General features: G+C 39.3%; 1 protein-coding gene across 4 annotated transcripts in view; it reads right to left on the reverse strand.

The window, feature by feature from the left end:
• RBMS1 (RNA binding motif single stranded interacting protein 1) overlaps window positions 1-15,510 on the reverse strand; it is a 149,279-nt gene that overhangs the window by 32,160 nt on the left and 101,609 nt on the right. For all 4 annotated transcript variants that reach the window (XM_074145933.1, XM_074145931.1, XM_074145935.1 and 1 more), the window contains exons 3-4: window positions 7,964-8,022; window positions 5,030-5,121 (exon numbers count right to left, since the gene is read on the reverse strand). In XM_074145933.1, the coding sequence (XP_074002034.1) occupies window positions 5,030-5,121; window positions 7,964-8,022 (151 nt within the window). The remainder of the gene's footprint in view (window positions 1-5,029; window positions 5,122-7,963; window positions 8,023-15,510) is intronic.

Raw genomic sequence — 15,510 nt, forward strand, 5'->3', positions numbered from 1 at the left:
TTTAGTGATTTGTTAATGTGAGAGCTAATACAATATAAGTGGGAGCATACTTAATTGTGTCAGTGGAACTGAAGATTTTAAGGAGGAAGGAATTATAACATTATGAATCTGAAGCTCTAAGTCCTAAAAATGTGCACCAGTGGGGAAATCTTTGAATGGATAAACAATGAGTCTTCCCCAAAAAACGCACATGAGTACACGGAACAGCATTCCTTGGCTCAAATTAACGAGTTTCATTGACCACAGAAATCTTCAATATCCATGGAGTCCTGTCATGGGTTCTATTATAAGTGGCATGTTTATTATAGGTAAGTTTGCGCTTCCACACCAAAAAAAAAAAAAAAAAAAGGAAAAGACAAACTGGAAAAGGATGAATATCATTTATTTAAGTTATAAAAGATCTTGACAATCTTATAGCAAAGTTGCACATATGGAAGAACTAAAAATCTCATTAATAGAGAGAGAATAGAGAAGACGTGAAGGAAGGCAAAGCCTTCAAAAACAAAGTCTGGAGGATTAGGCTCATTCAGGCTATAGCAACTGTGTTGGACTCAGATGGTTAAACCATTTTAAAGGGAGGATGCCATACTAATTTTAAGGACAGAGCTAAAATACAATTGTGAGAACACTAGAACATATGTTAATCCTTCTTGAGATGCTCGGAGAACGTTACAAGCTCTTTGCAAAAACTGGTAACTCCGTACGTGAAAGAGTTTTAGGAGATATAAGCCTTTCACTATACTGAATTTCACTGAATTTCACTGAATTTTTTTAGAGTTGGAAGGGACCATATAGATCATCTAGTCCAACTCCCCTGCTGAAGCAGGATTGCTTAGAGAATGAACTATCTCAGGAATCTGTTAACCTCCCATGAGCTAGACAATATGGCTATACGAATGTCACTGCCACACCAGGAAGGAAGTTGTTCAGCACTCGATGAATTCTGAGCTCCCACAGCCAGGCTGGTATTCTAGCTGGTATGTGTATCTCTGCATTGCTGTCAGTACAGTATATTCTCTAACTGACTTTATCTGGGCTGCAAATACAATCGTTCTCCTCCTGCCTTAAGTTTGCTAGATAGAAAGATGAGAAGAACTGCGTTTTTTTAATAACCATTCTTATTCAAGTAGTTCTTTTTTACCTTTTATATTTATACATTAGTCTACATCCAGAAGAATAAGAATTAAATTCAACTTTCCACTTACAAGTGCCACTTTTCCAATCATCTGAAACACAGTTACTTCAGTAACTATGGCTGAACTTCATGGAATACCATTTGATGAGACAGAATTTTGTCTGACACTGACCTAAATGCCTTATGTTAAGTTCAAGGTCAAAAACCTATAAGGATTTAGGTGTCTCATATCTTCATAACATTTAGACCTCACCATCTCTAAACATCCCTTACAGATTCTCAGCTTTTTAAATCTCTGTTCAAAATGCCAATATAGAGTAGATTTTCTGTGTGCATCTATCTTCCTCTACAAAGTCATTTGCTATCTGCAGTGAACAGTGTAGTAACCTACAGTTATCTCACTGATTTTACCCATGGGGCAGGGGGAAGAGAAGAGAGACATTTCTCAGAAAATTCACTCTGACAGCAACCGTAACAACTTTTCTAACACAGAAAATAGGCAGAGCTTTTCAATACTACTACTAATCTTAGCTAAGAATGCACAGCTCTGCAAAATAAGAGCTTTTGAACTTCTTATTATTGGTTTATTATTGAAGCACGCCTCTAGGAGCAAGGATAATAAACTACTTGCATTAAAGAAATTTCAAGAAACTAAAGTGAATGAAAATAAAAATAAGACACTCAGCCGGTTATGAACTAGCTTAGAAATAACAGTACTCTTGCAAGACATGTATCTGCTCTTTCTGTACCTTACCTCTAGAGTAAGAGACAAGCTACTGGTTTTGTACTAGGTCCTGAAACAAGTCAGCTACCACTACAGCTCACACCATCTCCTGATCCCTTTCCACAGCCGCTTGTACACACTGAGAAAGACGACTGACAAGAGTGAACACTGGCAATACTCAGTGTGAAGAGAGGAAAGGGGCAACAGCCCATCACTCCCATATTAAACTTCTGTCCAAAAGCTACTCCCATCCCCTGGCAACGCAATTTCATCTTACGTGAGCTCTTAGCAGCATTGGAGGCATTTCTGTTTCAGCTGTGGCTGGAGGATCCTGTTAACCAGCACAGAGCAAAACACTTCCCAAGCTGCTTCATCTTAGTCAAGCGTTCCCAGTTCAGATCTCAGGAAGAACAGAATAACCGAAGACATAACGTTTCTTGAGCCATGGTCTGACACTGGGTTCCTTCGCTGACACTATCCCTCAGGACGTCTCCCAAGACATGGCCACTTCTCCACAAACAGTGACCTCCCCTGGAACAGATCTGACGGGATGTGGCCTGAAGCCATGTCTTGGGCCCCAGGCCCTCCCGGTCTGCTCAACAATAGCCGAAACATAGTGGACAAGATGACATTTTTCTGGAGTCAGATCAACTTGGAAGCAGACCACTGAGTACAGCATGATCTTACCCCATGGATAGGAAAAGCTCACAAAGTCAAATAATTGAAGTTATTTCTACAAAACAAACAACAAAGGTTTTAATACGTATAATCCGAACCACTTCTGCTAAACTAGGATTTTGCTGACGTGAGTAATTTTTAACTCACTGACACAATAACATTTTCCTTCCCCTTCAGGGACTACCACCCTATCTGGGAGGAGGGCGAGAATACTGAGGAGCCGTGCTGCCGGCCGACACCCTGGGCACAAAGCAATAACAACGCCTTCCCATGGACAAATCCTGCCAACAGGCTTTTATTTCTCTTCGGAACCGAAGCAGTCATAGTGGTTGGTGAGGAAATCCATCAGCCAGACGGCCGAGAAACTGTCCTCCAAATCTTCCTCTGCGACATGCAGGCTAAAGCCTGAACAGTTTCACTGCTAGAAGACCACAGCAGAGGTGGTAACATGCAAAAGGATGAAATATTAAATACACAAACACAAGTAAATTTTACAGTGTCTTGCATAAGAAAAGTCTGATTTTCTAATCTTGCCAAAACAACTGTAAGAGACTGGCAACTCCCAGTGTCCAAGTGGAGATAGGATTTTTCAGACAAAAGGAGAGCAGCACATCCCAGGAAAAAAAAAATAAATCCATTGGCTCAAAATAAGACAAAAATCAAAGCACTCAAAACTCTTAGTCACTTGTGACTGTTTGTTGCGGTACTGTTCATTGGGTCGGTTTTTTAATAATTTAAACACTCTTTCCATGTTAAGAAGCAGAACAACAAGTTTCACTGGAATGCAAACTTTATAGTTACAAATTTCCCACAGGTCACCAGGCTTGACACAGTGTCAGAAAAATCAATCAAAACTGTCAGGTACTATAGTGTACATTTTTTCATTAATGCTATCAGAAAGAAATATTAGCTATATTGCAGCTAACTGTCAGAGGAAATGAGAAAAATATACCATATGAAAAATTAAGAAACTATTCATTAGATTACTATAGTGAATTATTAGAGCTTCTCCATCTACTCAAGAAGACAATTAAATCAGACACCAAAATTCAATAGCAAAATGCATTTACATGACTTTGTATTCTCTCTCCTCCCCTCCTACCTAGATATCATATCCATAAGATGGCAGACAGAGGCTTTGAAAAATCTGGTGTTTATTTTAAAGTGATTACCTAAAAACTAAAGATTAATTAAAAGGTCTTTATGAAGCATATATAAAACCCTATAAAAAGACAAAAAAGAAAAAAAAACCCAAGTGTTTTCCAGTAAGCATGTAAGTTTGTGTCATGGCTGTAATGAAACATGCATTAAGTATGAAACATATGGTTTCCATTTTGTTGCCCTGGAATCCATCCAAAGACATTTTATGTTGTTAGCTTAACTGTTCTCCTCAGCTGAAAAGCTGTGGAAAATATCTCATCTGAAAAAAATCTGTACCTAATGGATAACTACAAAAGGTTTGCTAGATCTGCGGCAGACTATTAAAAAAAGTCTGTGAGATTACTATTTAATTACCGGATTTTTCTTTTAACTAGAATATAATTTTCAAACTCAAAAACATTTGCTTAAAGAGGTACCACATATTATATAAACAGATTATGTTGGTTATATTTCCTTTATTTAATAAATTTGCAGTGGTGTTTATGGCACTCTCTTGGAACAAGACCATCCGACCTAACAAGAAAGCATGACAAAGTCATTAATAATGTATCATCTACCTGACTTTATAGATTTGAGAAACTTATGCTGAAAGAGCACGGCTCTGAAGATCACTTTTGAGCAACAGCCTGATTCAGAGGTAAGGATCAGTAAAAATGAGAGAAAAAGAAGAAAGATCATATTTCTTTATTTTTAATAACGGTTGGGTTTGCCCTGATGCAGAAATAAGTTGTCAAAGAGTTGGCTAAGAATTTCAAGACATCTGTCAGCAATGCCCAGATTTAAATTTTACTTACTTGAAAAGAAAATATACTAGAAATGCTAAAGACAAAGTCACAAGGTTCAATTTTGCCATGCTGTGCTTAAAAATTCATCCCAAAATTGCGAGGCCGCTAACCTTGTAACAACAAGCAGGCAATGTATAAAACGTTTAATGCCTTTGGGCTGTAAACTATTTCAGCTATTGACTTGTTCCAGGAATTAGCACGTTGTATTTAAAATGTTAAGCCTCCTGTAGTTCTTACAATTTATTGCTAATCTTTCTTCTGTTGAAGCCAATGGAAAAATAGTATAATGAATAAATTGATAAATCCAACCAGATGAGTTTAGAGACTTTACCATACTATGTTTCTTTATTTCATTAGTTGAGATGATTTGGGACACGGCAGTCAAAAGCCCCCATTTTGCTACCTTAATACACCATGTGGCTTGAGGACTGTGCTCTCTGTAAAGGGCCTGCAACTTGAAAATTCACATTTCCAATGCTCTGCTAACATACAAGCTTGTTCATCTTCACAACCCAGTGCAAGAATTAGCTGGTTATTTTAACTCACCTTTGCCATCTGTGCTTGGACTCCACTAGCCTTTAAAGCAGAAACCGCCTTCTGAGCAGCTGCCGGGCTGTCAAAGTCAACAAAACCGTAACCTGAAATATAAAACATGTTTCATTAATGAGACAGAAACCATCTTATAATTAAACAGTTCATCTGCTACTAGCATGGTTATTTAATACAATTTTCTTGTTGGTGAAGAGGGCCAATGTGAACTCCAAAGTTTTTCATGTCGTCCCAAAAAAATAATCTACTAAAGTCCTTCAACCTTGAACTGGTGGGGGCGTGCCCTAGTGGATCAAACCAATTTCCATGCCTACTCATTATCAGGATTTTGTCCTAATCACTCACAAGTAGTATGGTGGTTTGCTTTGTGTTACTTGGTATATATCTTCTAAGAGTAAATGTGACGTTATCAGTTTATTTCATAGAGATCACCAAGTAAAGCATAATCTGTTCATTTTCCTAAACCAAATATACTTAGTCCAGTTTGAATAAAAGACCAATAAGCCTCTAAGTTACATGTCACTTGCCCAAAACTGGGAGAAGAATTTAGTTTAAAAGGCATATGTCTACTGCATTATAACCCAATTTTTGGTGAATTAGTTACTTGTCTGTACATAAAAGACAGTTAAATTTAACGAGTGAAAACTCAGCTTCAGTGAAATCAAAGGAGTTTTCCCCACTGTTGTTACTAAAACCAGAATGTAAAAAATTGTCCTGAAAGCATTTTCTATGCCATATAATGCAATCTTTAAACATTAGAGTAAACCCAAAGTTAATTGCAACAATTTCCATATATATGCAGTAACTTCTTTTCTTATTCTTAACAACAAAGTACAGCTAATGGATTCTAGGACATCTGAAAAGCAATATCCCTTGGTCTTCGCAGGCACTGACCTTATAGGCTGGGATTTTTAATGCGACCTGGGAGTTGGATCTTCAAGTCTCACCAAAAGGCAGTCAGAGTTAGGAAGCTACTTCCCCTAGATGTTAATGCAAACCTCACTCTGCATTTTTCAACCCCCTTCCTTCCCACCAGTGAACAGCCTCAAATACTAAAGAAATCCCTCTCCAATATCTAAGTTGGGTTAAAAGAAAACAAACAAAAAACCCAACAATTAAAAAAAGCTCTAGAGGAGTAGAAAATGAAATTATTTCTTTCAGAAGGTAATAGGATTCTCTTACAGTATGTCTATACTGAGGACAAAAAGTTTGTTTAAAGATATAACTGAACCAGCTTAACTCGGGAAAAACAACTTGAGCAGCCTTGTACATCAGTGCAAGCTTATTTAACCTGCCAAGAAGCTGAAGAAAGCAGCATATTGTTCTGTGTAACATGTGGTGCTGTGGACTGTTAAATCTTGACATGAAACAGAGTGAATTAGCTCATATCAAGTTTTGTGCTGCCAAGGCAAAACTAGCTTTCCGTACCAAAAACTAGCTTCCCATACCCATGACAGCCCAGGTCATCAACACCGCCACACTGCAGGGTGCAATATAGTCAAAGTTACATACCAATACCAAGCGTGCCATCAAAGCTGGCTTTGCCATCTTCTAGATGATACATAAGCTTGTTGCTCCAGTTAGTTTAAATCCCATGGTGTGTTTTTTTGGCAAGAGACGGAGATGCTGTCAATCTTTTGGTTAAATTCCAGTTAGATTTCTGCATTTTGTCTACTTATGTTCCTACTGCAATTTCAGTGACGTGCAGTGAGCTTCCCTGCAGCCTTAACTTGCTGGACATTGTTACAACAGACTGTTAGTTACTGCTTTTCACCAGCGAGATTTCAAACCTATATTAAAAAGTCAGCTTAAATCTCTTGAAACGTTAATGTGAGAATTTCTGTATCACTGGCAGAGCTACTGAAATCTTCAGGAACTGGGGGAATGGACAGAATAAATCACTTAAGTGCTGTCACAGGTATTAATGAATTAAAATAACTGAAAAGGGCATCTGATCTTTCCCAGTCACAATATACGCAGATGACATCTGCCTACAAGCTGGGAAAAAAAAATTCTAGAAATTTCTGTTTCTGAACTGTCAGCACCCCCTTAATTGCTTAAGATGGGGAGCTAAGAAGCTATGCCCCTGCACTGCTTCCACGTTCTGCAGAAAAACTGCGTCTCAATTAACGATGAACTCTCCTCGCCTGCCTCTGCCTATCAGCTTTACGCTCATTCATGAGCTTTACACTTATTAACATTGCTAAATCAGCCGATTTAATTTTTCACTTTGCTTAGAAATTATCCTCTTAATTGTAAAAAAGAAAATCTGAAATCTGATATTTCAGTGTCTGCTACCACACCTTTTCCCACCATGCACATTGCTGGGGTATGACCTCACTGTAATTGCTATGAGTGATGAAAATCAGTGACCTGATGTATCCAGCTTATCTAAAGGACTTCTAATATTTTTTTTCCCAGCTGCAATTACTTCAGTGAAAACGAACCCTCTCTTTGCTCCCAATACATTCAATTGCATATAACAAAACACAATTAGAGGACTGCAACATGTAATTAAGTGCTGCTTTAAACTACTCTAATCAATGGAGCTGATTTCCACAGTATATAATTTTTTCAGATGCTTAGTACAGCTGAATGGTCTTCTGTAAGCTTCCCTAGTTTCTCCAGGCAAGAGAGGAAAAGCTGCTTTTAACTCCATTTTTGTTTTTAAAATAGAGGCGAACTGCCAGCCGGCGCTGTGCGTGTCAGCTTCACTCCGGCTTGGCTGCAGCACTGACACAGGCCGTCTGCCAGCTCCTCTGGAAACACATGGATTGAATACACTGGCCGTGGGCAAGGATAAAACTAGTTTAGGAATAAGAAGCGGGGGAAGAGAGGAGACTTGAAAGCACTTAAAATTCAACATTAGCATATTTTATAGAATCAATTAGGACTTTCAGGTGAATGTAATATAAGGGCAAACATACATACCTTTGCATTTGTTTGTTGTCTTATCCAAAATAGCCTTCGTGGATACAATTTTCCCATACCTAAAATGTATTATACACATGTAAGCAAAATGAGAAAAAAAAAATATCCTATTACAACAGATATCCAATTCACATTATTTTATATCCTATTACCCTTTACTTTGAATAAAATGGAGTAATACATATACTATACAATTATATAATGAAAACTCATGTGTAGATAGAAGTAACAATAACGATCAACAATTTTGAGCATGATCTTGTTCTACTGTCCCTAGGTTCTCAGTGGCACAGCAGAATCACAGGGCAAGCCAGAGAAAAAGTTCTTTACAGAAAAGAATATCACACAGTTAAAATCCTGGTACATATAAGAAACCACATTTTAGACATAAGCTTGGACTCTCTCGGTATATATACCAGATAAAGCAGACAAACTGCCTTGTCAGTGCTTGGCTTGCTAACTAAAAACTTAGCTATTTCTTCCCCCTCCCCACTGTTCTGGAAGGTGGCAAGAGCAAGTCAGATTTATGAAAGCTGACCAGCAAAGGTGGTAAAGAATTTTCTGTATTTTTAAAATGGAAAATTGAAATGTAAATAATTTCAACTAAAACCAAAACATCCCTCAGGAAACTTCAATTTTCTTTTTTTTAAAGAAAAACGTACTCATTCCCTGTTCCTCATCTTCTCAATAACTGGGCAGTCCAGGTGCCAATCTGCTGTGCAGTCCAAAGGTGAGCACCAGGAGATCCAAGAGCAATTAAGCCCGGGAAATATGCGGACAGTAATCCCAGCTATAGGAACAATTGCTGTTTCTGAAGTGCTACACAAAGTTTATCAGTATTGGGTTATTTGATCAAATTTAGAGTAGAATTCATTGCTGCTGGTGAAAATTTAAAATTTTCCTTGGAAGTCAAATCCTAGTTTAAATTTTAAAAAAGCAACTCGCCTGGCCTGCATCAGAAGCAGAATTGGAAACAAAGCACAGGTTTCCCAAGTTCCTTACCACAACCTCCTCTCTTTGCTTACGAAGTACATTTAGAATCACAGAATTGCCTAGGTTGGAAGGGACCTTTCAGATCATCTAGTCCAACCATCAACCTAAAACTGACAAAAACCATCACTAAACCATACCTCTAAGCACTACATCTACCCATCTTTTAAATAGCGCCAGGGATGGTGACTCCGCCACTTCCACGAGCAGCCTGTTCCAATGTTTAATAACCCTTTCAGTATAAAAATTTTTGCTAATATCCAATCTAAACCTCCCCTGGCACAACTTGAGGCCACTTCCTCTTGTCCTATCACCTGCTACTTGGGAGAAGAGACCGACCCCCGCCTCTCTACACCCTCCTTTCAGGTAGTTGTAGGGAACTATAAGGTCTCCCCTCAGCCTCCTTTTTTCCAGGCTAAACAATCCCAGCTCCCTCAGCTGCTCCTCATGAGACTTGCTCTCCAGACCCCTCACAGTGCTGAGTATGCAAGAGAATAATGATGCAACATGAGTTTGTTTTCACATGAGCATATAATGTAGCTTACTCCATTAACAGGTATACCTAAGCACTGTGTGCTGAGGTTCTTTATCATTGTACAAGAGCCCAAAATGAACTGACAATTATGAGAAATGTTATCAGCATAAGAAAGTGGAATTTGGGGAAGAAAGAACTTTTGCCAGTTCACCTGCTAAATATAACTTCAACAGAGTAAGTATAATTTAAAAAAGATGTTATTTCAAAAGACAGCTAACTCAATTTCTGCAGTGGCTTATTAGTCTTAAAAGTTCTTGAAATATATAAAAAAGCCTAATAAATAAAGTTAAGCTAAGTTATTTAGGAGTACTGAAATCATTTGCAAAGTGATAGTTATTCAAGGATGAAGCCTATTTACAAAGTACTTTCCCCCTACAGAACATTTAAATACGTGTTTCAGGGTAGGTATCACTCTCTGTGATCAATTTCAAGTACATTCTGTTTATTCGATGAGTTATTTTATGGCTTCAAATAGTTCCAAGAGGGTAAAGCTGGGATGCTAGCCACTAGGTGTTGGCTTCCTTACTGTATCTGAAATTACAGAATCACAGAATCTTCTTGGTTGGAAGGGACCTTTGAGATCATCGAGTCCAACCAACAAAAAAAAACCAAACAAACAAACAAAACACAAACAAACAAAAAAAACCCAAAGAAACCCAACACCAAACCAAAACAAACACCCACAACCACACACCACACCCACCCACAATCTCGGGCACTAGAGCATGCCCTGAAGTGCCGTGTCTACGCATTTCTTAAATACTTCCAGGGATGGCAACTCCACCACCTCCCTGGGCAGGCTGTTCCAGTGCCTGACCACCCTCTAAGTAATTCTTCCTAATATCTAATCTAAACCTCCCCTGCTGCAACTTTACACTATTTTCTCTGGTCCTTTCATTATTCACTTGGGAGAAGAGGCCAACACGCACCTCTCTACACCCTCCTTTCAGGTAGTTGTAGAGGGCAATGAGGTCCCCCCTCAGCCTCCTCTTCTCCAAACTAAACATGCCCAGTTCCCTCAGCCTCTCCTCATATGACATATTCTCTAGACCCCTCACCAGCTTGGTGGCTCTCCTCTGGACACGCTCCAGCAGCTCAATGTCCTTCCTGTAGTGAGTGGCCCAGAACTGAACACAGCACTCGAGGTGAGGCCTCACCAGTGCCCAGTACAGAGGCACAATCACAGTTGTGAGCATCTACACTGATACAAAAGTTATCAGTTTAGACAGCCTAAAAACATACAAGTGTCAATGAAAATCAGTGCATATCTAAATATATTATACTAAAAGTTGTAATAAAGCAATAGAAATTGTGCCTACTAGCTAGAACAGGTACTTCCTTATTATTGCCACTTGTTTTCCAAATATGTCATTCCATTTAGGAAGCTCTATACCTCCCAAGTCAAAATTCCTCCAGAATTTTTCGGAGTGCAGAGTAAGCGCACGTGTTATAAATGAGAGAGGCAAACTGTCCAGGGACTGTGCTGGCAAGATCTAACTTATGTCCCAAGTTGCTTGGATCCAGCATTATATTTGATGGCCAGCACTCTCCATACCCTGTCAGCTTCCCTCAGTTTCTTAAAGTGAAGAGCTACATAACCTTTTTGCGGGAAAAAATCCCTGAAGGATAATCTTGTCTCCCTGCTTCTGTTTCGGTTCTTGAAAGCATAGAAAGTGGTGGTGGTGAAAAACTACAGCACTGGGTATCTATGTAAACAAAGTACCCGCAACCCTCTGCCAGCTTGGTCATGGAGGGGAGTCAGGGGCTGGCTGTGGACTGCGCTGGCCCACAGATGCTGATGCACACCAGTCTATAAACATGTGTCTGCATCTCTGTTCTTTACAACCACTTCATGGACCATCTTCCAATGTGCAAGACCACTAGTGGTTTAATTCACTGTCCCAGATAGCACGGTTCCTACAAAGAACCAGCTGCCATGGAAGACTGCCAAGAAGTTTCAGCAGTGTGAGTCTAGGAAGGATTTGGAGAACCAGTACAACAATAGCAGCTATCGCCAGGATTTCTCCTACGATTTTCCCTGTGAACACTCCTCCCAAGTGCTAGCCACGCCATGAAGCACAGAAATGCAATCTACCCCACCTCAGCCTGGGCAGAGGGATATATCCCCCGCTTGCTCCTACCATGTGGTCTGATATCAGGGGAAATTACTCCTTGCAGTTCCTCATAATGATGCTTCCTTCAAATGATGACCATCATGACAATCTACTTCCTTCCTCCTGAATTCTGCAGTCCTAATACTGCTGTTAACACAGGCTCCTACATTCAGCTGCTCATTTGTTAGGTGAAACTGCAATCCGAGACCCACCAGAAATCAATGAGCTACAAACACATCAAAGTCATTGTGCTAACTACTATCTGTTCCCTGCTTACAAAAAGGTATATAGCAAGCAAGAGAAAACTTCTATTACAAAGACGTCTACGATGTTAGGTCTTGCCCAAAGACCATCATTCTTCTCAAAGCTCATGCGTATCTAGTTGTCTTAGGCACCCTGCTGAGGCTACTCTTCTGCTTCAAAGCCTTACTGCATGCTTGGTGAGATGTAGTAGGCCCACCTAAGGCAGAGCACATCTTTCGTGGCTGGCAGAATCACTTCTACAGTGACTGCTGATTGCTCATTCCCTCTCCTCTAAAGCATTTTTTAAAAATATTTTTTCTTTTAAACTAAGTGCTTGCCCTGAGAAATAACTGCTAATCTGGCTGGTGACAAGCAACTAGGTATTCCTTATTAAGTATGTTATTTTTCTCCCAAAAATAACATCAAATAAATGTTCAGCAGTAATAGAGGTGGTTTGTGTGCTATTAACACATTCTCTTTTTAGTCTGACTTATCTTTGGAGATGAAAATATGTTTTCAGCTTTGCATCTCTGTTCTACACAGAACTTGTACCAATGTCAACTAACATATTAAGGAAGAGAAGGCTTGGGTAAGAGGCAGGTAAATAATTGCCAGACTGCATTGGTTATGGGATTAAAAGGGGTATGTTCAGTAACAGTCTACGTACCAGGGTACTAGCTATCGTTATAGTACTGAACACCAATACAATTATGTGTTTGGGTATGAGATAAAGAAGAAACTTGTTCAAAAGTCAAGTTAGGAAGATAAACAGTACTGCTACTTAATAGGATAATGCTTACCGCTGCCTGTTACACACTCTTTGTGTAACCCCACCTACTCAGCTGCCCTAAGATCTACTGCCAGGCAACATGAGTGTCAAAACACAGCGCTATACCTTAGTCTTAGACACTTTTGAAGTGGAAGGCTTGAAGCAAAGCATCAACATATACTTTTTAAAAATCACATTGTTCAGCAACACGGTCAAACCCAGTGCAAATAATCACACTGACAGATATATTACAAATAGCTACGAATACTTTTGACATTTAAAACATCTCCAAAGCCTAATTTTTGTGACCTCCATGATGATGAAAGAAAAGGGTCCTCAGAAAACTAAGTACATAGATCAAACTGAACTGGTGCTTATTTTTCTCCCTTTGTACATCTGCTAGTATAATGAACATACTTGCAAACATGAGCGCGATAAGATGCCATCATGAGCATGACAAAGAATGGGGAACAAAGTAGCTTGAAGTCTCTGCCACAAGTGTTATTTTGAGTGTTGAAAGAACTTATCTGTGTGTGCATTATGGGAGGTACAATAAGAACAGGCAGTGAGAGGCTTGATAGGGGTTGTCTGGAATGAATTGTTCAAATCTTTGTCCACAGTAGCTTAACGTAATATACCTCATACCGCCAAGCTCACAGTGCTTTCCCCTCTGCAGTACTTTCAAACTGTCTTCCAGCTGGTGCTATGAAGGGTTTCTCTACCACCAGACATTGACTCGGACACTAATATGCCAGAAGGATCTCTGCTACCATGGGAAGTCCTTGCCTTTTAGAGCTGCTTAGGTCCTTCATCCTGAACTGTCCTGAACTGTCCAGAACTTTGTGGTGAAGATAAACAATGCTCTCTCTTTGCTTAAGTCTAGTCCAGCTGTAAAAAGGGCATTCCTAGAGATCCCTCTTGCACTACTGCAGTGCTGTCAGAACTCTTCTGTTCTGCCATGCAGAAACAATGCTGCATATCTTCTATGTGTATTCTAGATTAATTTTCACATCTTAGCATCTTATCACTGCCCCTTCATGGAATGCTCTTTATTTCTAAGAGCCAGAATCAATGTGGTAAAACCGGGCATGGATTTCACAACATGTAAGTGGTTCTGAGTACATGAACTCACTGTCAGCTGGAATTGTGAAAGGAAAGAGAACCTGGCTGAACATAAAAATTTTGGTAGGCAACTAATATTCTCACCAAGTGACCCAAAGACAAGAGAGAGTACAACAAACAGGCAGATCCAGCAAGTAAGATCTCTGTGGCAGAGCAGATCAGTTAATAGTAAAATACATTGCAGCTGCTGAACAGATCCACATCAAAATAAACATTACTTTAGGCTAAGGTAAACAACTAGAACAAAACTGATAAAGCAAATACTTCCAAAGCAATTCCTGTATATTAATTGTAACACTAAAAAAAACATGCAGGTGGGGATGCTTAGTTTGTAAATCAGCTTTTTTTTTTTAAAAAAAAAAAAGAAAAACAAAAATAACTTTCTTAGTCAAACATAGTCTTATCCAGTGCACACCATGGTCAGTGGGCACCTTGCATGTGCTCTAAATGCAGTAAATTCCTGCTTGAAAGGAAATATTATCCTTCAGTATGACCCTAAACAGATGCATGGAACAAAAACTGACTTCTGCAAACCAGCGATGTGTGACTTTTAAGACAGAATCCTCACTCCCCCAAACACAGAGTATTCTATTTTGAACAGTACGACTCAAACATTTACGTGAAACTAATGGTCTCAACAGCCAAGCCCCCACCACAGTCTATCTCACTTGTAGAGTATGTGGAAGCCCAACCCATTCTGAAGAGAGACCTGAAGAGGAGGCACTTGAGCAGTCCATGGGAAAGACCCACCTAATGCTGAATTCTCAGCTCCTCTATACCACCTGCTGCAAACGGAGCAAAGAAAATTCCCTGTGATGGAAGAAAAAAGTCAAGGGATTTGTCAGCAAGAGCTGACTTGGTACAGCTGGCTCCCAGACCTCACTGCTCTTCCAGCGTTTGAGGTATTTCTAAGCCAACAGCACAGCCAAAAGAACAAAATCAGCCCCAGCAATCTTTTCTGCTGGATCCAAAAAACACCTCTGAGCAATACAAAAGGTTTTATCTGGCCCCCATATCTCCCTCTCTCTGATACATCTTGGGAAAGTGGTGTACTGAACCGTAAGCTCTTGTTCCCTTTTAAGCTTAGATAAACACAGGAGGGTGTTGTTTCTGTGTGTATCAAAGTTTTAATTTCTGAATAAGGGGAATTTCAGAAAATAATTGTCAATACAGTACTGCTAGTCCTTGTGATAGCCCACTTTAATCCTACTATTAAATTATGAGCAAATGTTATCTTATAAAAACTTGATAAAGAAATTTATTCAATCCAGCAGGATACTGAGTTTGGAGAACAGAATCAAACCATATGGTTTCCATTTTTAAATTGTTCTTCACCACATCTATGCCCCAGCATAGAAGGAGACATTGCTGAGAACATTTTGTCCATATTATGTTTTCTGTTGTTGGAAGACATGCTGTTCTTTGAGAAACTCTTTGGAATCACTCAGTTGCTTTATGGTTCTCATGAACCTAAAGATGTGCTACCAGAACATAATGAGTACCTGCCATCAAAAGCTGGACTAATCATTTTTAGTGCATAATTAAACATTACATTAAAACTTGCAGGTGTTTTTTGGGGGCTTTTTTTTTTTGCACAGTAAATGGGTACGCATAATCTAATTTAGTACAAGTTGTGTTTTGAAATTGTTAAAGATTTGGCTAATTTCTTGATTCAGCAAAATCTCCTATACTAGCTTCGGATATTCAAACACTGAGTTAATCAACTCAGTCAGATGTGCCCTGTTTCAAGCACCAGATTACATTTTTCCCTATG

Source organism: Numenius arquata, chromosome 3 (assembly GCF_964106895.1).
Source record: "Numenius arquata chromosome 3, bNumArq3.hap1.1, whole genome shotgun sequence".
Lineage (NCBI taxonomy): Eukaryota > Metazoa > Chordata > Aves > Charadriiformes > Scolopacidae > Numenius > Numenius arquata.